At 49.8% G+C, this 24,710-nt stretch overlaps 11 protein-coding genes across 11 annotated transcripts; 5 read left to right on the top strand and 6 right to left on the bottom strand.

Annotated features, from left to right (window-relative positions):
- Positions 1-1,734: 1,734 nt before the first annotated feature.
- Positions 1,735-2,844, bottom strand: N7489_010446 (casein kinase II subunit beta; the record flags this gene model as incomplete). Its single annotated transcript, XM_056716195.1, has 1 exon — positions 1,735-2,844. The coding sequence occupies one exon, from the start codon at positions 2,842-2,844 to the stop codon at positions 1,735-1,737; it is 1,110 nt and encodes a 369-aa protein (XP_056563817.1).
- A 785-nt stretch (positions 2,845-3,629) lies between these two features.
- On the bottom strand, positions 3,630-6,295 carry N7489_010445 (transcription factor domain-containing protein; the record flags this gene model as incomplete). Its single annotated transcript, XM_056716194.1, has 6 exons — positions 3,630-4,595; positions 4,657-4,908; positions 4,969-5,710; positions 5,763-5,808; positions 5,895-5,971; positions 6,141-6,295. The coding sequence occupies 6 exons, from the start codon at positions 6,293-6,295 to the stop codon at positions 3,630-3,632; spliced, it is 2,238 nt and encodes a 745-aa protein (XP_056563816.1).
- A 284-nt stretch (positions 6,296-6,579) lies between these two features.
- Positions 6,580-8,534, bottom strand: N7489_010444 (flavin-containing monooxygenase; the record flags this gene model as incomplete). Its single annotated transcript, XM_056716193.1, has 3 exons — positions 6,580-6,814; positions 6,864-8,258; positions 8,314-8,534. The coding sequence occupies 3 exons, from the start codon at positions 8,532-8,534 to the stop codon at positions 6,580-6,582; spliced, it is 1,851 nt and encodes a 616-aa protein (XP_056563815.1).
- A 1,055-nt stretch (positions 8,535-9,589) lies between these two features.
- On the top strand, positions 9,590-10,690 carry N7489_010443 (putative JmjC domain protein; the record flags this gene model as incomplete). Its single annotated transcript, XM_056716192.1, has 2 exons — positions 9,590-10,546; positions 10,619-10,690. 2 exons carry the CDS (start codon positions 9,590-9,592, stop codon positions 10,688-10,690), a joined length of 1,029 nt encoding a protein of 342 aa, XP_056563814.1.
- Positions 10,691-11,191: 501 nt separating this feature from the next.
- On the top strand, positions 11,192-11,794 carry N7489_010442 (uncharacterized protein; the record flags this gene model as incomplete). Its single annotated transcript, XM_056716191.1, has 1 exon — positions 11,192-11,794. One exon carries the CDS (start codon positions 11,192-11,194, stop codon positions 11,792-11,794), a length of 603 nt encoding a protein of 200 aa, XP_056563813.1.
- A 403-nt stretch (positions 11,795-12,197) lies between these two features.
- N7489_010441 (putative general amino acid permease (Agp2)) lies at positions 12,198-14,798 on the bottom strand (the record flags this gene model as incomplete). Its single annotated transcript, XM_056716190.1, has 6 exons — positions 12,198-12,237; positions 12,290-12,666; positions 12,746-13,481; positions 13,537-13,759; positions 14,361-14,374; positions 14,458-14,798. 6 exons carry the CDS (start codon positions 14,796-14,798, stop codon positions 12,198-12,200), a joined length of 1,731 nt encoding a protein of 576 aa, XP_056563812.1.
- A 766-nt stretch (positions 14,799-15,564) lies between these two features.
- Positions 15,565-15,816, bottom strand: N7489_010440 (uncharacterized protein; the record flags this gene model as incomplete). The annotated part of the gene is made up of 1 exon (XM_056716189.1): positions 15,565-15,816. One exon carries the CDS (start codon positions 15,814-15,816, stop codon positions 15,565-15,567), a length of 252 nt encoding a protein of 83 aa, XP_056563811.1.
- A 568-nt stretch (positions 15,817-16,384) lies between these two features.
- Positions 16,385-16,930, top strand: N7489_010439 (putative progesterone binding protein; the record flags this gene model as incomplete). The annotated part of the gene is made up of 3 exons (XM_056716188.1): positions 16,385-16,493; positions 16,591-16,686; positions 16,752-16,930. The coding sequence occupies 3 exons, from the start codon at positions 16,385-16,387 to the stop codon at positions 16,928-16,930; spliced, it is 384 nt and encodes a 127-aa protein (XP_056563810.1).
- A 219-nt stretch (positions 16,931-17,149) lies between these two features.
- Positions 17,150-19,321, bottom strand: N7489_010438 (mRNA-binding ribosome biosynthesis protein NOP4; the record flags this gene model as incomplete). The annotated part of the gene is made up of 1 exon (XM_056716187.1): positions 17,150-19,321. The coding sequence occupies one exon, from the start codon at positions 19,319-19,321 to the stop codon at positions 17,150-17,152; it is 2,172 nt and encodes a 723-aa protein (XP_056563809.1).
- A 195-nt stretch (positions 19,322-19,516) lies between these two features.
- N7489_010437 (DNA repair protein RAD10) lies at positions 19,517-20,503 on the top strand (the record flags this gene model as incomplete). The annotated part of the gene is made up of 1 exon (XM_056716186.1): positions 19,517-20,503. The coding sequence occupies one exon, from the start codon at positions 19,517-19,519 to the stop codon at positions 20,501-20,503; it is 987 nt and encodes a 328-aa protein (XP_056563808.1).
- A 959-nt stretch (positions 20,504-21,462) lies between these two features.
- Positions 21,463-23,255, top strand: N7489_010436 (uncharacterized protein; the record flags this gene model as incomplete). Its single annotated transcript, XM_056716185.1, has 2 exons — positions 21,463-21,539; positions 21,602-23,255. 2 exons carry the CDS (start codon positions 21,463-21,465, stop codon positions 23,253-23,255), a joined length of 1,731 nt encoding a protein of 576 aa, XP_056563807.1.
- Between the last annotated feature and the right edge of the window lie 1,455 nt (positions 23,256-24,710).

Below are 24,710 nucleotides of genomic sequence, written 5' to 3'. Positions count from 1 at the left end.
TCAGGAATGATTATATTGCCGGTTCAATATATAGTATCTCACATATTAGGATGTCCAACATATTTACAGGACTATCAAGGTATCAAGTGCCAAGACATAAGAAAGATTATGCAGGGCATTAAAGTTAAAGATCTCACCATTCGTTCGTTCATTGATCTGTCTATCACCTTATTCTCCCAAATATAGATTCATAGGGGCCAGGATAATCAGAATTGTTAGCTGGAAAGTGATAGAACATTAGAGAGGAAACCAATATATAGTTCATTGCCAACTGTAGGTCACTGTTGGAGATTGATATGCTCCGGTGCCAAGATCTAAGCGCTGAAGATTCAGGAGAAGGAAGAGACAACAAAGAACCCAAGTTCAACAACTGAAACTCACTATAGCGGTTTCCAAGAAAAGAGAAAAGAACACAGGAGCGTGGCAATATAAAAGCCCCCTCATTCAGCCAAAACCAAAACCAACACAATGCGCTCAAAGACCCACTATACCAGCTCCATACGATAATGCTTGGGAATCACAATGCATCAAGAACCGCCCTTGGCCATGGATATGCCCCATGTGACAGTTTCTAGCGTTACACCACTATCTCGGCATTCCAATAGGATAAATCAAGTCAAATTGTACGCGCCCGACCCCAATAATTGACCAGGATTGGACATGCATATACATATACGCTAACAGTTATACGCAGATACGCTAAATCCTCAATGGGATTCCCAGGCGGACCGCTTACCCGCCGTTCCGCCAGTCCGCCAGTCCGCCAGTCTGGTGCACTATACAAGATCGACTTAGTGTTTCTTTGTACCAATCTGGATTATAAATTATGTGTGCTTTTTTCTCCAATGATGATAAACTATGAGTAATTATGAGGGATTGTTATAAATCAGATTGATAACCTCCGTGGACCTTGGAAGTGCACGGAAGCAAGGTACGGCCTAATACGAGACTGTTGTCATAGGTGGCACGGGCATAGGTGGTGCACCTTTGACATCGGCGTCGCCGATGCGTTAAGGTCTTGAATGGGACAAGGAACGCCAACGCATGATTGAACGGACTCGGGAACGTGCTGTATCGGATTTGGAATGTTTTAGTATTTCCAATAAATTGGGTTACGTCGGGGACGCCGGTGTATACGAGCCCGTTGGGTGACGTTCATATGCAGTTAGAGGCTCAAAGGTGGAGGCTCAGCTTCAACTTGCAGATTGCGGTACACCACAGTACGGAGTACCTGAGGCTCTGTTGCTCTTATGATGATTTGTTTTTTAATATGTGGAGGTGGAGGTGGACCCTTGAATGTTGGGCTGCTCCGTACTCATTATAGACATGGGAAGTGTGAAGCATTCGAGGGGAAAGAATAGTATGGAAAGCAATGTATACTACTTCACCTTCCATTCAAAAAAAAAAAATAATGTGCTGAGTCTACGGACGTAAAAAAAGAAGAAGAATAAAACAATGAATGGAGACGGATTGATCCTGGTATTCGAAACAAGAGGATCATGGAAGGAGGCCAGGGAAGATGCGCGCAGACAGAATAGAAGCCCAATAGATTAGAAGAAAAAAAGATAGCCCATTCAAAGCAGCGAGTAAAACAAGCTCAAACATCTGTCATCATTGTCATCAATTTCTGAACCAATCATTCGACAGCCAAGGGTACGGCACAGATCTTCCCATGACACGGTTGACTCAATCTTGGAAAAAACCACGAATGCAAGTCTTTTTTTTTACCCAGCTTCATCGACCGTGCACGTCCATCGGATCTGTGGAGACTAAGGCGCCAAGGTTTTGTCGCCGGCGCCGCATCGGGGCTTTCTTGCGGTTCGCAATGACAGCATCTTGCGCTTGTTCCGCGTTCATCTCGGTATCGCCATCCTTATCGTCGCGTATTTCCTGTGGAGACAGCCCGTGCTCGTGATTCCACGCCTCGTCGAGCTCCATAACGTTTTTGGGTTTCATGCGCAGCCATTTCATACGCGGGCCGACACGCGAGACCTCAGAGACCTTGAAGCCGTAGATTCTGGGGTCATAGATCTTGCCCTTACCGAGTCCGGGACAGAGGTTGGGTGTCCGGACCCCGTTGATTTCCAGCGGCTGATTTTCCGGCGTGGGCGACTGTGCCTGGCGACCAGCCGGGGTTCGTGTCAGGGAGCCAGTGCGAGACTGCGTTGATGCACTCCGTGGCGACATCATTGACAATGTCGCGTCAAGGCGGGGCCCGATATCCAAATCTGGGAATGTCATGAAAAACAGACATCCGAACGTTGTACCGAAGAAGGCGCCGTCAACAGAGTGGAAACGGCTGTTAGGGGGTGTATAAATATCCATGCAACCGGGGCAGAAGAGCTTGACCGTTTCGTGGCCAGGGGTGTCGGACCGGCCCACGGGGAGCACTTTGCATCCGTTACAGTTGACTCGCGGACAGGTGCCGAAATGCTGCATCTCATATTTTTCGAGCATCTGTTGAATGCCGGGCCGCGAAGTGATATACCGTTGGTGAATCAACCCATACAGGAGCTCGGCGGAGCTCTCGATCACGCTCAAATCGCTTGCGACTCGGGCGTGTCGCCGGTCGCCTGCTCTTCTGTATCCAGGTTGGTCACCACCGAGCGCATCGTCTTCATCTTCCTCCTCCTCCTCTTCCTCCTCCTCTTCCTCGTCATCCTCCGGCTCCACATCGAGGATCATCTCTAGTGCCTCCTTGTACATGGGCACCTGTGACTGGAGACCAGTCAGATTGAAATCATCCTCAATGAAGTCCTCCGACACCTCTGCGAAAAACTCATGGCCCATCAACGAACAAAACGAGGAAATCCAGGACTCCGGCGCTCCTTCCGAGGACGACATGTCGAACGAGGCGGACACAGATGACGATAGGGTCGATTCAGACAGTTGACTCAAATCCAGCCTGTCGAGGCCGTCGGCCAACGCCGAACCTGTCTCTCTCGACACGTTGCCGAGCTGGGGGGTGAGGTCTTCGGGGATGTTGGCGCAGACGAAGCAATTTCGTCACGCGGAGGTGCTGGATCGTGGCGAGGAAGGGTGTAGGAGTTGGGAGGTGAGAACGAAAGACTTCAAGTATAATAAATAGTAGGGGATCTTGAAGTTGATGGAGGGGCCGAAAAGCTAGACGTTCATAGCAATGTGCGGGAGGGGGGAGATTGTGCGATCAACGGGGAAGAGGTTGGATCTAAGGCTGGACCCCACCAAAATCTTATCAGTTTCTTATAGCCTTCATACTGAAAATTATCAGATCGCTTACCGGATCTCAAAACACTCGGAGATTAATATTGGCGACTCGGGCTTGGAGGTTGGGTGTGTCGGTCGAATCGGGTTAGGTCCGTTCGGTTCGTGGGGGCGGTGGGCAGTTGGATAGAGAGAGAGGTCTTCCAGGGCTGTTCCACGTATTGTGGCAGCTATTGTGTCTGCTATATCTCACGATGGCAAAAAGTGAAGTCAATGCTGGCAGGTTTCAATTTGCCTGAGCGGCATGAGTCACGTGTCAGCTGACCTGGGGATATAGCTACTTAACTTGAAGGGCTATTGATACTCATATCTTGGAAGCCTCAACTAACCAATGCTGTCATTGGTGTTATTACAACATGTAACTATCAAAGGGTATTGACTAAATATCAAAACAAGTCCCGAATGACGCGAGCAAACTCTCCCTCATCACCCAAAACCCCCGATAAACCTTCGCCGGTGTTCTGAATTTCCCCATCTGGCCCCACGAAGCCACTAATACCATCACTCGAAGTGTTAGGCATGAAATTACCAAAAGCGCCAACAGCCTCAAACAGGTTTGTTAACTCTTGGCTCATCTGGAGTCCATTTAGAGGACTATTTCCGAGTTCATTCCCACCATTCATGGGTCCATACATAGACAGGTCTTGGATTGGATGTCCGGCGAGCCCGGCCATAGCCACTGCAGCACTTGAATGAGGATCACTTGAGTCTGGCCCAAAAGGACGGGCGAGAACGCCAAGTTTCTCGCCTATTTTCCGTAAGCCCTTGATTGTCTTCCATAACCGCTTGGAGACGTAGGACTTGGTACTGAACCCGTTGACCAAGTCGAGCGCCATGTAAAATTCATCGCGGACTTGTCGGTTGAATTCGACCGGAGCATGGGACACTGCTAAGAACAGCACCGCCAATGCAGCAACTAGGAAATAATTAAACGTTATTTGCTGTGTCCGGTAAATATCGGACATCTGGTTTAGCCGAGTTAGGACACGGACTGTGTCTTTGGCTATTTCCACGACAGTCTGGGCGTGGCCTCGGTCTTCGGCAATGCTGGCAGGAGAATGGAGCACAGGGCGATATATCAGGATGCGTAGCTGGTTCATCCGCAGGTACAAGAGAACCCTGAGCCGCCTCATGCCTCTGCTTACGTTTTCGTTGTTTTTAGGGGAGCCGACGGGATAGAACTTGAGCTCGTCTGGAACTTGCTTGTACCACTGTAGGATTTGGTAATCCAGGTAGCCGATTTCATCACGACGGATGTCAGTGGTGCCTTCGGAGCCCAAACCAGAGTACCAGATCTTGGAGCTGATCCGGTTGTATAGGACCATGCAGCGCAAGTAAGGCAGCGATGCATCCTGTAATTTCCACATGTTAGTTAATAAAGGTAACTGCATGCCAAAAGATATGCAGCCTTACAGGTTCTGGTAAGTTCGGATCAATATCCTCGTCCTGAATCACGAAAGGTAATCCCGTTCCTAGACTCCATCGTCTGTCCAAGCTGTAGACTGACCAGAATAGTCGAGTGATCTCGTCCCACTGCACCTCATCTGGGAATGATTTCACCAAAGCATCACGGCGGTGCAATCCCATCTCTAAGCACATTCGTGCCGCCAATCCGATAAGCCGATAAGCCATGGCGTCATCATCTGTATGGTAATGGTATGTGGCCTGGAGTGGGACACAGAGTTAGAGTTATTGACTGTGACAGTTGAAGAGGCCTTGACTTACCACAATAGCAAAGAGCTGGATAGTTTTGATGGTATGAGACTCCCATAACTTTGATTCTATAAATGGCTTAACATCCAAGTAGAGCCGCTGCCCAAGTTCACTTTGACCGCCCCCTTCCACGACCAGCGTGGTTGCGAGAATCAATTTAAGAATAATCGAGCTTTCATCGTGGAGACCATCACAGCCTGGAAAGCCCCGTTGCGCAAAGCCTGTCCTGGTAGCAGCCTCTATGAATGTGTAGAGCAGATTAGCCTGGGTGGTAACCTTGGCGATATCCACCACAGGATACATGATCCCAATCTCTTCTTCGTAAACCTTACAAAGACGCATTGCCTCTTCACGCGGAATCGTCCATATTGGATCCTTGGTAGGGTGTGTGATTGGAAGAAGCTGTCCCAGATTGGGAGCTGGGGAGCCAGTTGGAGAAACATGTGCGGTGGTCAAGTCGTCTGGGATTCCATCTTCCGCTGGGGTAATACCCATATTCTGTAAGCTGGATTTGGCCACGTCAAAATTGAAGGCCGAGCTTGTTGGACCATGGAAGCGTGGGTGACGGGCTCGGGGCTTTGCTAGACCAGCTTGCATTGGAGTGTAGACCGATTGAGACCCATCGCGCGAGAGATGCTCAAACGCTGGTGACTCAAAAGCTGGTCTTTGGGTACGAAGGTCATTGAGATTGGTGAACAAGCTATTGACTTGCTCTTGTAAAGTGGTGATCTGATCTGTCATCGACCGGAACTCACTAGCTCGGCTATTAGTGTCAAGTGCCGGACGGGTTTTATTCCTTGACTTACTCCGAATCTTTGAAGTTGTTATTACAACAATTAGGCGCATAGCGACCTGGGGATTGGGTCAGCTCGAAACCGAGAATCGGACAGCTCGGACACAGGAGTTGCAAGCCGCCAGCAGGGTTAAAAGCCACTTACATTCCAAATTCAGGTGACCACACCGTTGGCAAGGCATCTGGCCATTGCATTTGATCTTGCGCCGCTTGCATTCATTACTGAAAACTCTATGGTTAGCGCTGATCTTCCTACAAAGGTACCGAAGGAGAAGGCATAATCATATGACTTTGAATGCAAAACAGGCTATCCGACCAGTCGCAAGACTGGAGGGTGAATCAACCGAGGTAACGGAAAGCAGAAAAAGTGCCGGATCAGGCCATATCGTACCATGCAATGGAGATGTAGCGATTCCGCTTTGTGCGCGCCTGTGTTCCGTTGCCTTGTTCCGCCTTTCTCTTGTTGGAATCGGACGCACCGATGGACTGATCGCGGGGGTCTGGTTGCGGCGGCGACATCTCTAGCTGAGGTGACTCTGAAGCCATGACCTGCAGAATATTGGAGCGATTCAATGAGTAGCCGGAGAGAGATACCGGCGTCGAAGTGCGGAGAAATTCCTCTCTCGCGGGGTTTCCCCAGATTCGGCTTACTCATCTGATCATCCGGCCGGTCATTGGCCCCGGGGCACATTTACAAATGGAGAATATATGTACTCATGGATATGATCATAATTTGTTATATGGCACAGATTTCTCGCTCATGATATATTGCCCCAATCCCAATGATACAAGTCTCGAATAAACCCGAAAGAAAAGATATATCAGCGCAATTACCTAACTGCTGAGACCAACCACTCTTTCCCAGCCAGCAATGACTGCACCAACCGAGCCCTTTGTTCAGGATTCTGGTGTAGGAAGCCAAAGGCAGCAACGAGACCAAGAATGACAGATCCCTGGAGTGTTTTCCGGATACCTCGCAAAACCCGCCCCTTTCTCGTGAGTCGCGCAGTCCAATGCCGCCACACGGGGAACGTGCAACGCAGCCAATAGTGAATCTGAGTGAATCTGAATACTATGTCAGTAACAATCAGGAACCAGCAAGCAGGGAACGCACGGATATGTGGTTGAATTCCAACCATCGGCAGTGATGTACCAGCTAGAGCACGCCCCACGACGGAACACACTCTGCTGAAGCGCATCCTGCACCTGCTGAGTCCATACACGCTCAGCATCCTCCTTTACTTCATACGAGCTAACCTGTCCATTCAAGATCGGCTTGATAAACTTCAAAGAGTAGTTTACTGCATTCTCCGTGGCGAAAATAACACTGGTGTGCCCTGTTGCCGTGTTCGGACCGAAAAGAATAAAGAAGTTTGGGAAAGAATCCATTGCGATGCCCTGGTATGCCTGGGCGCCTCCGCGCTCCGCCCAGACCTCTTCAAGATCCCTGCTCTCCCTGCCAATCACCTTTAGCGGGTGCAGCCATTGGTTGGTTTCGAAGCCATTGGCCATGATGATCACATCGGCGGGAATCTCCCTGGCCTCAACGGCGTCGTCCGACTTGTGGGGTGGATAGTGGCGGCCCGGACCAAGAGTCACGCTCTTCGCATTGACCCTTGTCAGAGGTTGGGTAGTCAGTTCCACATTTGGGGCATTGAGACTGCGATACCAGGTGCCGTCGATGATCCGTCGTTTACAGCCGAGGCTGTAGTTCGGCGTCAAGATCTCGTGGTATTCCTCTGGCACAAGTTGGCGCATGTGATCCAAAAACTTCTTCTCTAGTTGCGGTCGAGCTCTTCGGCCCCATGCAGTGTCTGTGAACATCTCGTAGAAACTTTTCTCCAGCATGAAGAAAGCAACTCTTCGTATGAATGACGCCAGTCCAGGCACATGGGTCATGAGTGTAGGCGACCATTTCTCGTACAAGGGGAGATATTTGGGAGGGATTATATCAGGCTGGACCCACGGAGGAGTCCGCATGAGTTGAGTAATAGATCGAACATTGGCCTCTGGCCTGGCCAGCTCGGGCACTACCTGCGCGGCGCTGCAGCCGGAACCAATCATGATGACATTCTTGTCCTCCAAATCAATCTGGTCGTTCCAGCGAGCCGTATGCATGATATTACCTTCGAAGTCCTCAATACCTGGGATGTCCTTCGGCCATGTCTTAGGTTCTACCAACCCGCCGACACCACTGACGACCACCTTGGCTCGCACAGTTTCTGTCTTTACATAGATTTTGTGATGACCTTCCTGGGCTGCAATTCGATCTCGTTCGTGCTGAGCTAGATCGCCGGTTCCAGGGACAAGGTGCGAAAGCGTAACCTCCCATTCCTCGTCATCCTCGATCCATCGAAGTTCCTTCACATCCGTATTCAGTTGAATCTTGTCCACAATTTGATATCTCTCGCAGACATCTGCCATATACTGTGCGAGTTCTGGACCAGATGGATGGAGTGTGGACCAGTCCTTTTTCTGAGCAAAGGAGAAGGAATAGAATGTCGCTGGTCTTTACCTTCGGTGTTAGTTATTTAGTAAACAAGCTTTTGACTTGGGCCACCTACATGTCGCAAGCAGCTCCCGGATACCTATTGATCCACCAGGTACCTCCAATACCGGACTGACGCTCGAATATTCGGAACTGGTCTGTCCCCAGAACCTCTTTGAGCCGGCAGCCCATGGCAACCCCCGACTCTCCAGCGCCTACTATGAGAACCGGGTAATAAGTGTGTGCATCCTTGCTGTAAGCATGGCGCTTATGAATTCGGGCGATGGAAGAAGGCATGTTGCACGTTAACAGTAATTACAGGCAACACAATGACGGTGAGACCTGGGACATGTTAATATTGACGTGGACACCCAACGTGGCACGAAATGTAAGTGTATCTTGCTAGGAAAATACAAGTTACATAAACGGCCTTTCGCCAGGTGTCTTCGACGCGCAAAGGTACATATGTATGATGTAGCTTCTCACAACTGCGGGGGATGCCTATCGACCTCGGCTTCACGTACGGAGTAACTTCATTGTGATCGACAAGTGGGGTAATACTCCTACATAAATGACTCGTGATTGGATCCTTTTCAGAGAATGGTTAGAGGGGAAATAATACGCAGGGGAAATTGCTTGGTGACATACTAACGCTTGTGCTTCAGTAGGGTTCGCAGCCTGGGGCACCAGCTAAAAATCCAGTGTGCGGACTCCATCTATGATATGGAGGGTCTGAGGGATCTGGTCCAAGCAGAGGAACAGGTTCAATATCAATAAGCTGCGTAGGCCAATGAACTACGCCATCGTAGTATATGGATTTCACCAGATCCCGCTCCACGGGCCAACCCTGCACTGGGGGAAACTGGACCAATCTGTAGAAGCCATAAACAGCGTCGTCCAATTCCACTTGCGTATGGGGTTTGCATGCTCGCAGAGGACCACATATATGCCTAGGTGGAATGAGGTCAGCTTCTGTCCCTGAATCGGTAGCTCATGCCACATACATAGTCTGGGAATCAGTATCGTAAATGAGCTTTTGATACCTCGGATGTCTTTAAGGCTCCCGCCTTCCCCACCGCCTTAGCCTTCTGTCTTTCCCAATGGCGTTTTGGTAGTCTTTTCGGTACCTTGTCCACTACTCTTTTACTCTTTTTTGTGGTCTTTTAGATGTCTTCTTCGATCTTTTCTTATAGAGTAGACTTTATGTTGAAACCAGGCGATCTATGAATATGAAAACAATAAAACCCATGCCCCGGTATACGTACTATTACTCTTTTCTGCCGGAGCAAAAGCCGGTTTATCATCGTGATCTTCTTGTAGTCGCCTCCTTTCAACTCCCCACGTCGATCTGGATGAAGCTACAGCCATGGTCAATCCGAGTCAGGGCAGGACTCCCCCGTTCATCCCTCCATTATAAATCCCGATCAAGTATCCGAACCCTTTCCGCTCCTTCACACCCTCAATACCGACCACTCGGCATCCTCGAAAATGCCACCCTGGACACCTTCCAACAGCGTTGCTTCCTTCCTGAACAACCAGCAATTCTCCCACGCTCTACCTTCCAAGGTCTCCCGGCCCTGAAACAATGGTTCAAAAGCGCGAGTCCGCAGTCAACACTAGGCACCTTAAGCTTGAACCTGGAATATCTCCACAAACACGGCGCCGACGCGTTCGTCCCACTCGAGCTCACGGAATCCACGTCGACAGACACTACATCCGAACCGGACGACAGGGCAACAGAAATCCATAGCTTCCGGCAGTTCCACGCGCCGCTCACGCTGTTCCTCGACTGGATGCGCACGGCCGAGTCCACTCCCCAATCAACACGACTATACCTAGCCCAATGCCAGCTCCTTGACCTCCCTCCCGTCCTTCGAGCTGATTTCCCGACGCCGGAGCTTGTGGTGCGCGCGGGAAAGGGCGATGTATACGGTACGAATGTGTGGATTGGACACCCGCCCACTTATACGCCACTCCACCGTGACCCGAACCCGAACATGTTTGTCCAGCTGGCTGGGGAGAAGGTTGTGCGGCTGCTTGCGCCGACGGATGGACAGGCTGTGTTTGGGGCTGTGAGGAGGCAGCTAGGGAAGAGTGGGAGTCGGGAAGCAGCGGCTTTCCGGGGTGAGGAGATGATGCAAGGGAGGGAGAGAGCGTTGTTAGATGAGATGGTTTGGGGAACTCCGGTTTCTGCTGGTTCGGATGCTGGGGTTGGCTTTGAAGCGTGCCTTGGGCCTAGTGATGGGCTGTTCATTCCCAGGGGATGGTGGCATAGTATTAAGGGAGTTGGTGGAGGTGTTACGGCTTCGGTAAGTATGTTTCATTCGTAGGCTTCGTGTCTGTCGCTGATATGCTTGCAGGTCAATTGGTGGTTTCGATAGTATAACATCTACGACCGTATCAATGCGGCATGCCCGCGCGTAGAACGCCAATGCCCGGTCGACCTAGGCTAGATCAATTCGAATGCTCTCTGTGACATGTTAGGCGAAAATCCGGAGAATTTGGGCTATATGCTTGGAACGGCCGTGGAGATCTTCAATGTTCCCGGCAAGGTCTTCCAAGCTTTGAAACCGCTGGGAACATATGCAAATCATCGGTGATGCCAAATACTCGTTTACAGACTAAATACCTTTACGTTATATATGGAGAGGGTTCTGGACAGGCTGGGGAGATTTTGTTCTAGCAGACTCACGATTGTGACTGACCCGTGGTCACACCCAAGGCCTCTCAACTGTGTAAGCTCGGTGTCACAGACAAAATCGAAGATGATATACCCAGCGTATAACAATTTGAGTAATCATTAATTGTGTAGACATAACCGATAACAATACAAAGCGCAACGCGGAGAATGCGGTGTAACGATATAATCGAAGTGCCGAAGTGTTGACTCTAGAAACCTGCAATCCTTATCTTCCTCCATCAAATCCACCTAGCCTCCTCCGAAACCCCGAACCATGCAAGTATCGCGCACAGTCTACCGCGCCGCTCTCCTCCACTTATCCGTCAATCCCTTCGTGCGCGCCTCAGTCCCCGCTGGTACTACCGCTACCTGGGCATCCCTCAACCCGGCAATCCAAGCACCGAACACCCGGCTCTACAACATCCTCTTCCCGCAGTGCACAACAACCTTCAAAGCATCGGACTGCGCGCGCCAAACACGTACAATGTGTGACTCAAGTTCGAACTCCGGCTCCGCATCCTCAGACTCTGCAGCCCAAAATGCAGACACCCAAAACCAAGAGACCCAAGACCAAGAACCCCAACCCCAAAAGAAACTCTACCTCCCCGCCAGCGACCCCTCAAATCCCGTCGCGAACCAACAAGGCGACGGGGGCATTAAAATCGACATGAGCGGAGGCGGGACAGAAGTGAAACTGGATCATCTGGGTCCGATGGTTGTTAACGTGGACGGGACGTTGTCGCAGATCGGGAACTGGCAGCAGATGACGGAGATTGAGAAGACTAATACTCTGCGCGTTCTTGGGAAGCGGAATCAGAAGCGGTTGGAAGCATTGAGGGCTAAGGAGAAGGCGGAGGGAGGGTCGGGTGAAGCTTGATTGTGTATAAAAACATCCGACGCGGAGAGCTCGACCTGGCCTGGATTCGTGTGTGTTGATGGAGGATGTGACTCTCCTTACTGTTGATGTATGTTGATATTGCATATATGTATTATAACAGGCATTGTTACATCCATGGATGTGGATGTCGTTAGATGTCAAGTACGACTAATAATCGCGGCTATTGTTTCAAAACAGTATTTTCCAATAACCACAGAGCATTGATTGGGTATCATAGTGATGCTAACACCATATAAACATATGCAGTCTACAGTTCAAAGTAGAGACAAACCACCGCCCAATGAATCACGTATCCACAGGTCTGCATCGGAAGTCAGCTGGGTGCGTTCTGATCGTAAGTATATCGCAATTAGCCAAAACAACGATGAGACCCATGAAAATCTTATTCAAATATAATTTGGCACCACTTGTGCACGACCGTTCTATGGGCATTGTTAGCACCGAATCATAACTAGGAAGAGAGGATATACTCACTTCGGCGGTATGACCACAAAGTCTCTAGTATACTCCTCGATCTCAGGGACACCAGTGACCAGATCGACCTCCTCGGGCTTGAGGAGCTTGGTCCCGTGGAACAATTTCCACCCGAAATAGATAACGGGGAAGACGCCGATCATGGTGTAGGAGAAGAGGAATGTCGGGATGGACCAGTTGCCGGGAAGGAAGACAGTGTAGCCACCGACGAAAGCCATGAGCGTAGTGCTTGCGCAAGCGAAGTAGGCGATGTACGGCTGGAACCAGCTGCGGTATGGCAAAGTTTCCCGGGCAATGCCTTGGGCCGCGAGAGCTTTCTTGAAACGGATGAAGGTGAAAGTGACGACGGAGAAGTTGATGAGCTGGGAGGCGGTGACCTGGATTTAGGGTTAGTTGGATGTATGGAAAAGGAATTGGGACTGGGACTGGGACTGGGGTGGAGGTGGGGGCTCATACCAGATTGACAAACCAGTTTAACACGACCGATGCGCCGTTAGATACCTGCAGGAAACTCAAGAGGCCGATGATGAGCACTATGCCGACACAGTAGACGGGAACACCACTGTTGGTGCACTTGGTAAGGAACCTCGGGGCTTTGCCCTCAAGCGCTAAACCGTACAGACTGCGACTGGCACAGTACATGTAACTGTTGCCCGCGCTGAAGCAAGCAGTTAAAATGACAGCGTTGACGATGTCTGGCAGGATTGGGATTTTCAAGCGATCCATGGAGATGACATAGGGCGAGGCAGCAGCACCGGGCTTGCCGTTATCGAAAGCATCGGCCATGGTCTTGTCGTTGTACGGGACCAGAATGCCGACGCAGAGAACACCTAGAACGAAGAATGCTGTGAGACGGTAGAAGACACCGTTGAAGGCCTTGGGCAGCACCTTGCGCGGGTTAATGGTCTCGCCAGCGGCCATGGAGACATAGTCCGGACCGGCGATGGTGAAACTGGCTGTGATGACACCTGCGAGGACACCTAGGAACTTGCCAGTATCACCTGTCTTATAGTACTCGTTGAAGGCACCTGGTTCGTTCCAATAACGGAAGCCAAACCGATCGCCGAGCGGGTTGCCGCCCAACATGACGATGAATGTGTAGAAGATGAGGCCTATGCTGAGCAAGACCTTGCCCAGTGAGAGCCAGAACTCTGCTTCACCGTACCATTTCACAGCAAAGAGATTGAGTGCTCTGTTTCCTATTAATTAGCCCGTATCTCGTGCGCGCATTGAATAAGACGACAAACCCATAGAGTATAATGATAACCACATTCATGGCTGCGACGGGAATCACATCGGTCCAGTATCTAATAATCAAGCTGACGGCGACAATCTCGAATGGCACCAGTGCCGCCTCAAAAATAAAGAAGTTGTATCCAGCGGCAACGCCTAAAGCTTCATCAACGTAGCGGCCGGCGAATCGGATGAACGGCGATGAGATAGGTAGGTACGTGACCATTTCAGCCAAGCCTAGAGACGAAAATGTGAGTCTGGATATCATACTACGCAACCGGATGGAAAAAATAAGACGGAGGAATATTGCAGCGATTGGGCGATCGGTTGACATTACGGCAAGCTGAACCGTTGGCGCATTTGGGATCGTAAGGGGTATAGTTTCAGGTATGAAGGAATGCTGCTGCTGGGAAAGATGCAAAGGGCTTGGGAAGCATGGGGGTGTTCGTACAGACGGTGATGATCAAAATCACACAACTCCTAGAGAACAGTATAAGATTGTGGACGTTCAATGAGCTATACACAGAAACCAGGCAAGGGCATCATGGACTGGGTTTAGTCTTTGGGTGTCCGGCTGGCTTTCGGCAGATGCATGGGCAGAAGTAGGGCTAATGGCGACTTTGGTCGACATTCATACATCTGGTTGGCATGGAAGTGCTTGGGCTAACAGAGTCCTACATCCTTGGTCTGAAATTGTGGAATCAGGCTTCGAGCCTTGTTTCTCGATGCTTTGTTTGTTTGGGTGGTTCCTTATTCTTTGCTTCTTTGCCTCTTTGCCTCTCTTTTCTTGATCCAATGGCGGGCTTATTTTCCGTTTCTGGTATTACCGCCTACTTACCGTCCATGTTGATGCTGTCGAAAGTGGCGAAGTCGGGACAACCCAGGTCGAGAACCCAATAGAGTCAACAAAACAGTATAACAGGGGAAAGACTAACCAAAGACTGAATCCAATGAACAAACTGGCAGGGCCACTGGTCCGCAGTCCAGATCCGATCTGAACGTATAGAGCTGTACCAATTGTTCCTCCAATTCCGATCAATTGTACATGGCGGGGTTTAAGCTTGCGATGAGTATGGTCATACGTGGATTTCATCGATCCGCTATCGACCGAGGTCGCGCGATTGGCGCTGGATGAGTCTTTCTCGGTGACTTCTATTTCTTTGTCCATCTTGGTAGGCTTCGATTCGGGGTCAGAGAGGAGGATGGGCTCTGCGCTCTGTATGGCTGCCGCCATCGGAGTATGGCTCTCATACCCCGAGTTAGGAGGATGCGACATCTTGAAGGTCTCCTTGTAAGCTCCAGGAAAGAGCAAAGGAATAGCACAAACAATTGCGCAAAAGAGTCCAGACCGAGATTTCTTTCAAAGGAAATATAAGGAATGCAGACAAGAGAGAGGCGACAGGAATCAGGAATGAGAGTTTTTCCTTTTCCTTTTTTTTTTTTTTTTTTTGCCTAGCTGAGTAGTATTTTCCTGTTTCGAGTTAGTGGGATTTGTTAAAATCTTCTGAAAAGGCAATCGGCGTCGGCCGAACTAAAGGAAAGTCCAGACAAGGAACAAATCAGAGAGTCGGCCCAAGAGTGTCTGATGTTCATCCATTTTATCCCCACATGGCCCCTCCTAAGGGGAAGCGAGGGGGAATTGGGGCTGACCTGATCACTCTGTGCGCCCATTGGATTGGATACTTCGGTCTGTATAGGGGGCTCTCAATCAAGAGAGTATTGTTCGCAGTGATCATACGATACAACTGGCAATGTCAGAAAGTGCTGGCCAATGTATCATGTATCTTCTGAGTGTTTATGTTGTAGGTAGATTATAATAAGTCCCCGCAGCTATCCCGTGTGGAGAGATTATTGCCGAGGTCCATTGGGGGAATGGAGACTTTTCACCAACTCCAAGGCATTCGCAAGAGTAACTTAAGCCCCAAGTCTGAATATCTGAATATCTGAACACATGGATACATGTATACAATATACATAACTAAGTACAGCTGTTATATTAAACATGAATCCCTGTAATTAACACACGCCACATTCCACTATTCTCATGTGCTTCCCTTGTAGGCACTAGTGCTAGTGTCCCTAGTGCCCTCGAAGTTGTTGCCACCCGAGTTTTCGGTGGAGAGTCTCTGCTGTGAGTCTTTCCCGATCCAACTTGGTGGGAAGAAGCCGTCGTTGTCTTCAAAATAGAGGTGATGGATCACATCAGAGTCTGTGGAGTTCCGGCGTTGATCCGGGTCTTGATGCGGATGTTCGGTAGTAGAACTTGGATGTGGATGCGTGCCGGGGAACGACATATCGAATAATAGTATTTTACTGTGTTACTGGAGATGTGTTAAAGAAAGCAATCAAACGCCTGAGCAGTTGACGTTGTAGAACTCTCCCAAGGTCAGGTGCAAGCTCTCGGTCAATATCCTGACGTCATGAGATACATCATATCAGCACTCTTACTCTATACGAGGGCTAACCGGATTCGAAGGTTGAGGCAAAAGGAGAGAAGCTTTGTAAATATCGGAAGGTACCAATCCCGAATAAGCAGTCGATCACAGTATTTGATGGGGTAATAATCTGGAAACATTGAAGGATATATTGTTCGTATTAGGACCGAAATATCAAGGTTAACCATATAACCCCATTTAGAGTGTATAGAAGAGGAATGTAAATCGTTCTAAATCTATATAGGGTTCAAGCAGCATATGTAAGAATGTAGCTAAGTACATACAATACCTAGGTATATATGTATGTAGATTAACCGGTCAATCAGACAGCCGACAAGTAAGCAGCCCTGAAGCTCGGGCTACCTCGGGATACCCCGCCAACCCTCAAGATGTTTTTTTTCCCTCTACTTCACCTCCAACAATCACAATGGTCGAACAAACAGGAGAATCTAAGCGCTTCGAACCCAAAGTGGCAGTCCAGCTTGACCCGCCTAAGGACGACCCCATTTCTGTCGAGGAATTGGCCAAATGCGACGGTATGAGAGTTTACCCTTCACAGATTAGAACCCCACCAATTCCTGATTTCCAATGCGCTCAGCTCAAAGAGTGTCACTAATACCTACTGCACTGCAGGTACCGATCCTAACCGCCCGACTCTAGTCGCCATCAAAGGTGTTGTCTTCGATGTGACCCGGAATTCAGCTTATGGTGCCTCGGGTTCATACCGCGGTGAGTACAGCATCTATTCTATGAACAGTATAATGACAACAATACTGACTGTTGTGTTCTCTTAGTCTTCGCCGGCAAGGATGCCTCCCGTGCTCTTGCTTCATCCTCTCTCAAGCCCGAAGACTGTGTACCGGAGTGGTATGATCTGCCGGACAAGGAAAAGACGGTCTTGGATGAGTGGTACACCTTCTTCAGCAAGCGGTATAACATTGTCGGCAAGGTTGAAGGCGCCAAGAACACCTAAGGGCTACATTATCATCGAGCGGCAGCTTTCACCTGGATCAAATATGCGGCATTATATACCCAATGAGAAATGGATCAACGACCCAGTATCGAATATCAAATCCATGCTTTTCATTTTCGAAATGGTGGTATCGCGTAGGTACAAAGAACAGTTCTTCCCTCTGACTGCTGGGATAAATAATGTCTATACATTAAAAAGTAACATGTAACATTTATGCCTTTAATTCCCCTTGCGGGACTTCCGCTTCATGCGCTTCTGTCCGATAATGCGGTTGCGCTTGGCGGCCTTGTCCTCCTCTTCACTCTTCCCATCTTTGGGGCCCTTTCCATTTTCAGTCTTGCCACGCTTCACGTCCCTTCCATCCTTTCCTTTCCCACCACGAGTATCGGAGCGCTTCCTCTTCTGACCTCTGTCTCCCTCACCCTCAGCATCATCCGAGCGCTTGGGCTTGGGTTCGCGGGACTTAGCTTGCAGCTCATTACGGCGCTTAACAACCTGGGCATTCTCAATGGCAAACTCAACAACGAGGCTCTTCTTCTTGTCCCTGTCTTCGGGATCTTGGGCAGAAGGAGGAACTGTCATGGAGTGGCAGTTCAGCCAGCGCAAACTCATCAGCGCGTGACGGTGGGTGAAGAACTCGATGAATCCGTAGCCACGACTGCGACCGCCACCGCTTTTCTCGGAGACCTTGGTACCCTCGCGAGTCTCGAAGACGACCTTGGCCTGGCGCACAATACCCATCTTCTTCTGTTTGCGGAGCTGCTCTAGCTCCTTCATCGTGTCGCGGGATCGCTGCTGCTCCTCTTTTGAGAGCGGCTGGCGCGTGCCCGCCTTGACGTCCTTGGCGAAATTGACGACGGACTCTCGGGCAAGTTGTTTCAAGTCCTTGGAGTTGATGTGGCGGGGAAGGTTGCGAATGGCGAGACGGGTAAGACTGAGGTGGAGTGCTGGGTTTTTCTTGATGAAGGTCTCGCGCTGCTTGTAGCTGTCCTCGCGCATCTTCACTTCGGAGGGAGAGAGCTTCTTGTACAGCGGGGAGTTGGAGGGAATAGTACCCTCGCTGAGGAGGTACAGACGGCGCTTGTCTGTGTCACGGACCATACGGCGTGATACTCCCTCCTCTTCCAACTTGGCGGCTTGACCCTTGCTCACGGCCCGTGCGACCTGCAGGACGCGGCCTTCCAGGGTGTAGCGGCCGCTTGGGTCGGAGTTTTCATCTTGGAGGACGGAGTGCTTCATAGCGGTGTTTGACTTGGGCTTGTCTTTGTTCGGTGCCATAGCTTCAGCTCCTCGGGGGGCTTCACGAATGCATGTGTTGGCGTCGTCGGGCTTCCAGAAGCAGACGAATCCAGTACCTCGGGGGCGCTCAGTTTCGTAGTCAAGGACTACACGTGCGTACCGTAGCGGTCCAAAGTGGGTTTTGAAGTGGTCGTATAGTACCTGGTCTGTGGCGGTGAATGGGAGGTTGCGAATGAAGATTGTAGTGGCGTTTCGCTCATCCTCCTCCTCTGCCTCGTTATCGTCCAAATCATCTAGCTCGTCCAAGTCCTCGTCCTCATCGTCGTCTTCGTCGGAAGAGGTCTCGTCGTCTGAGGGCTCTTCCAGAGCACCCTCGGCATCTTCCATGTCAACATCATCAGACTCCTTCTCTTCCTTCGGCTCCTCGTCTTCCTCCTCGTTATCTTCCTTCTTGGTTGTTTCCCAGACGTCTTTTTCAACAGCCCAATCAACGGCGAGTTGACGTCCATCGATCTCCTTTCCGTTGATCATCTGGAGTGCCCTTTCGGCGTTCTTTCTGCCACGCATGGTAATGAAACCGAAACCTGAAAGTTTGCCATTCCTCTTGGGTAGAGTAGCAAACTTGACTTTTCCAAAGCTGCGGAACAGGACGTTCAGATCCTCAGGCTCCTTGATACTCCACGGCAGGTTGCGAACAATCAGCTTGGGCGGCAGGCCCTGCCCTCTCTCCTCTTCCTTCTGTTTCTTGGACTCCCGGGAGGCAGCAGTGGGGACACTACGTCCAACCTTCTCGTCGATCTCACGCTTACGAGACTCGGCATAGTCAACGCGAATGACTTTCCCGTCGAACTTGGACCCGTTGAGTTCTTTCAGAGCGCTCTCCGCATCCTCGACGTCGGCGAATGTAACAAAACCGAATCCTTTGGACGCCTTTGTCTCTTTGTCGCAAACCACAACAGCATGCTTGATAATGTATGATTGCGAGAAATATTCTGCGAGACTTTCTGTCGTGGCTGAGGTGGGTAGTGAGCGGACGAAAAGAGTTCTCTTGTTCTGTGCGGCCGAGGCCTCGGCGGCGGGTGTAGTGGTCTCAACTTTGATTTCCGGGCTCTCAGCGTCCGAGAGGCGTCGTTTCTTGTGTGATTCGTCCATGGTGGTTTTGTTGCGACTGCGGTATTTTTTTCCTGCGGTCGAGGAAGAACAAAAAAATTAGCGGCAGAAAACTGAGCCAGATTGGCCCGGGCGGTGTGGGTCTCACATCCAGATAAGCCATAGTTAGTAGCTTTATCGATTTATCGACTCTTAGTTGATCGCTCTGCATTTAGCAACAGAACATTGATAGGCGCGATGGATCCCCCGCGCCCAGAGAGTGGCATACCTGCTCGCCCTACGAACTCTCCAGCTCCAGGTGCATCTTCAAGACCCAAAGTCCAACAGCCGAAACCCCAAACCCTCGTCAACCGCCCTGGTACTTCCGCGATCTTGGTGTCCACACGACAAAAGGGGAACCCAATACTGACCCATATAAAACTCCTACCATGGGAGTATGCTGACATTCCCGCGGACTATGTGGTCGGCACTACAACCTGCGCAATGTTTCTCTCCTTGAAATACCATCGCCTACACCCCGAATACATCTACTCCCGAGTGAAACAACTAGCAGGCAAATACAACCTCCGCCTTGTACTGGTGATGGTTGACATACCAAATCACGAAGACAGTCTTAGGGAGCTTTCGAAAACATCCATTATCAACAATCTGACCTTGATATTGTGTTGGTCCGCACCAGAGGCTGCACATTATCTCGAGCTCTACAAGTCCTCAGAGAACGCACAGCCCACTGCCATTCGAGCGCAACAGGCCCAATCCTATAAGGAGTCACTAGTTGAGTTTGTCACAGTCCCCAGAAGTATCAACAAGTCCGACGCCGCGAGTTTGATCTCCACTTTCGGCAGCTTGCAAAATGCCATCAATGCACAGCCCGAACAGATCAGCGCTGTGCCGGGATGGGGAGAAAAGAAAGTCCAACAATGGTGCCATGCGGTCCGGGAAGACTTTAGAGTCGAGAGTACGAAGAGAGCCGCTGCTCCTGCCACACAACGCCGGGCTCAACTGCCAGGCGTGAACGTTGGGGACATACACGATCAGAATATGGGTGAAGAGGATGAAGAAGAGGCGATTCTTCGTGAAGTACTAGCCGAAAGCAGGAAAACAGCAGCTGCGCAAGCTGTGCAAGCTGCGCCCCCTACTGAGTCTCAGGCTGGTCAGCAAACTGAAGAGATGAGTGAAGGTATTGCAGCGGCCATTGCCAGGCTCAGAGACAATGCTGGTTGAGAGCCGAATCTGACTCCTCTTCACTATATCTACTTTTGAGCCTTCAGCTTCTAGAGATGAACCTCATTGTCACCTACGTGACTACTGAGTAGGGCACTTCTTACTTGGGAAGGAACATCATCCGCTGGTCGTCAGGACGCGGGGACGTAATGGCATTCTTGTCGACGGCTGTCAAAGCTTGAATGATCTGGGAGACCTCATGTTCATGATAAATTCCCCATGGCCGGGACATGGATCTAGCTCACGGAAGCCACCCACCCCAACACATGACCCCAGCTAGGGGTATATCTCCATTTCTACGGCTTCCGGGAACCGACCCTTCCGGCGTGGCTGAGCATGATTCTTTTTCAATGCCCAAGAATTCATCAATGTCCAAGAATTCACCCCAACATACTCCGTACATGACTCTCACATCCCTTGTTATGAAAATCCTTTTTGGGGGTCAGGCTAGGATCTTTCTTGTGGTTTCCTTATTGTTTGCGGCCTCGCTGCCTTTCCCTCGCGGGACCTGTTTACTTCTCTTTATCTGAATACTCTTTCTGTCCCATTGTATTTACATATATTGATAAAATCATTGGTTTCAAGTCCATCTGTTGCTACTGCTACATTCCGAACATCGCTCTTCATATGCCATCCATAAATGTTTCGCGGGGTTATAAAATTTCGCCCACTCCTTCCAAAAAGCTTGATCACGCTCGTCTCCTAGATATTCTTGAGCTTTGCTAGGCATTGCTGTTTGCGTGTTCACTCGGAATCTAGGTGAAATCGGGGTAGCCAAAAATTCGCCAGTTGGATTCCAGCCTTGGCCCTACCCGCCAATACAATAGCTGACTAACCAGGTGCTTACTCATCAGGGACGTCGACGAGGTCGTGGGCTTCATCTCACCTCACCATTTGATAAGTATGCATTCTCCGCGCTGAGGTATCTAGGCGCAAGCCAAATATAGAATGCCATCGACATGTCGATTCACTCGGGCCATTCAAACAGTCGCTCAAGGGTCCTCCCAAGGTCAAAGCTAGGATGCAAAACTTGCAAGTAGGTGCTTCCAAGGTTGCTTCCTTTTCCATAGGCAGAGTTTGATATCGAGCGTATTGTAGAATCCGACGAGTCAAGTGTGGAGAAGAGAAGCCTAGCTGTGTCCGATGTACCAGTACAGGTCGCAAGTGTGACTTTGAAGAAGTAGGGCCCTCTTCCACAATCTCGGTCATCGCCAACCCCTTATCATTATCGCCAAACACCAATGCAGTGTGGCGAGAGCGACGTGCATTTGCCTATTATTTTGAGTGTGCTGCCTCATCTATTGGTGGTGGATTGGATGTTGATTTCTGGCGCACTGTTGTCCCACAGGTCTGCCGCTACGAACCTGCTGTTTGGGATGCCATCATCACCATTAGTACGCTATTTGAGAGCCCTCAGCAATGCCCAGATCCTGTGCTCCAACGCCGCGATAATATTATTTCTCTCACTAAAAACCGTCAAGACGCCTTGCACTGGTACTCGCGCTCGGTATCTGCTATTCGCCAGCGCATCGAGCAGGGTAGTGTAGACGTCTTTGTCGGATTGATCAGTTGTGTGCTTTTTATCTGCATTGAGGCCATCGAGGGAAATGCAGACGGCGCAATGCAGCTTTACTATCAAGGCGTGCAGCTCATTAACGCTTTGCGTCCCCAAATAGCATCTGGGGCTGCGAGCAAAGCTTCCCTGTTGGAGGATACTATTATCCCTATCTTTATCCGTTTGGGGACATTCGCACTCGCCAGTGGTGGGGCTCCTGTGACTGCTTTACTCCGAGGCAGTGAACATGCCTTGACGGAACGGTTCGACTCGCTCAAGTCTGCTCGGGAAGCGATTGTGCTCTTATCTATAGAGATCCCGCTCTTTGAACGCAGTTACGCCAAGCACCTACTTCAGGCTCAGGTCCCTCATTTGCCCGAAGAGCTCAATACTGAGCTATTGTGTCTGGTCACCAGACTGAGAAACTGGCGTACTGCGTTTGATAAGTCGATGACAGCTCTTCGCGCCAGACACCTTTTATCGCTGCAAGAGATTGGTATCTGTGCCCATTTGTTGAGTTATCATGAAATGTTACATGTCATGCTGGAGACCTGCACATCATTGTCGTTGATGCAATTTGATGCTTATCTACCAAGCTTCCAAAACATTGTTGAACAATCTGCCATTGCATCCAAAGCCTCAGTGCGATCAGATGGCACCCAACCACCATTCACATTTGACGTCAACATTGGTCTTCCGCTTTGGTTCACCAGTCTTCGATGCCGTGAACCACGCACCCGGCGCGCAGCCCTAGCCCTACTCCGTCAAGCGCCCTTTGTGCAAGGATTTTACCAGTGCTCCATATGGGCAACCGTGGGCCAAACGATCATGGACCTGGAAGAATCATACGCAATGGGAATGAATGCAGCCCATAATGCCCCCGACCCCGATTATAGTCTACTTGAATCAACAAAAGGACCAATTCCCAGCTCCGAACTTGCCGCAAGCTCATACTCTGCTCATGCTGATATGGAACCGAGAATACCAACCGCACTGTTTATCCCAGAGGAGGTGCGCATCGGACCCATTTCTGCTTTTCGGCCGATAGATGGGTTTCCTCCTGGAACCACAGAGGCAGATATCGCGAAGTGGAACCGGGGCCCTGATCAGTTCTTCCTACGGATTTCCCGAAAGGAGCGCTGTCTGACTGGAAATGCTTGTCCGATGGTGTATGAATGTGTTCCCCTTGACTTTTGATCATAGTATTAATCCGGGTGGATATTGATCAATTTGATGTAGAGAGTTCGCACTTGTGTGGCAACTGGGCTTTAGTATTCTCCAATCTCTAGCACATAATATTATATCCATTTGCTTCAAGTAATCTTCCTTGGGTTTTTCATACGGCGTACATTTATGGAGCAAGATAGTTCAGCTCAGCTCTGAATGTCCCATCCTTTGGGGAATAACAAGGAAACTGCGGTAGTAAAAGTAAAATGTAGTACAATTCAGCTACCACTTCGTTGGGTAGTTTCTTCCTGCAGACCGTTTGGTCTCAAGATTTTCATGATGAAAGTAGTTAGAACGATCAACTCTCGATAGTGATAGTGGTTGTATATGCTGCGTAGAGTCCAAAAGTTTCCATTGAGGTGCGATTTTTGTTGAGATATGTGTGCAGCTTTGATTGTCTGCATGTTGGCCTGATTTATCAAGCCAGGCTCCTAAATAGCACATATACTGGCTATTTGTTGAAATCCGGTCACCACTACCTACATACATACGCGTACATACTTCCGTGGTGACAGTCGCTCTTTCTCTTTTCTCTTCGCTCTTTCCTCTTCCTTTTCCCTCTGTTGTTTATCATCACCTTGGGCACGGTACATACATGAACGGCAAGGTGGCTACATAGACATGTCTGATTCTCAGTCAATCTGGCTTCGTCGGTTTCTGTCTTTCTGATCCTTACGCATACATCTATTCCTTGATTTTATGTCGTTCATTCCCTCCCCTCATCGTCATGATGACTTGTAACCTGGACGTCTCCAACCAGGATGCCCCGTTGTGACTTCATACAAGTTCAACAAAGTCTGAGCAACGTGAGATATTATTACACCATACACGCTGAGTTGGTCAATCACCATGTACTTTTGGCTCCTCGCAAAGCCCGACTTCAAGTGGCTCAAATAAACGTGGTTGTGCCCGATGAAGTCGTTAAAGAAATTTGGATCTCTGTCGTTGGTTGAACGATATGAGGTATTGCACAGCCACGAGCAGCACCACGGTTGAAAAGAAACCTGTTCGGGAGGAGCAACAAAGGCAAGTACTGCAACATTACCGAATGTGGTTATTCTCGTGCTAAGTGTAAATAAGTCCAATGGAGCCATTGCAACTGACGGCTCATTCGAACCTACGTCACACGCCCAGCTGCCCATTGCGTCGCCGCTCGCCATTGGGTACACAAGGCAGTTTACAACAATATAAATATTCGACTTCCGACCTTTGGAGAACCTGATCGATTCTAAATCCTTCGTGCCCACCAATATCCTGGTTGGCAACCCTATATAAAGTACTTTGCAAGATTGTTAGAAAAGGTGGCCCGATAACTGAAGAGTTGACAATGGTAGGTCTTAAACTCTACAGGGTTGAGCCGAAAACCAGGTATATCTATTTGATAGAATCCTACATGCTTCACCTCTAGCAACATCTCGCAACATA

Source organism: Penicillium chrysogenum (genome assembly GCF_028827035.1).
Source record: "Penicillium chrysogenum strain IBT 35668 chromosome Unknown utg000005l_segment0_segment0, whole genome shotgun sequence".
Taxonomy (NCBI): Eukaryota; Fungi; Ascomycota; class Eurotiomycetes; order Eurotiales; family Aspergillaceae; genus Penicillium; species Penicillium chrysogenum.
Note: the sequence above shows the minus strand (reverse complement) of the source record. Positions and strands in the feature narration are given on the sequence as shown.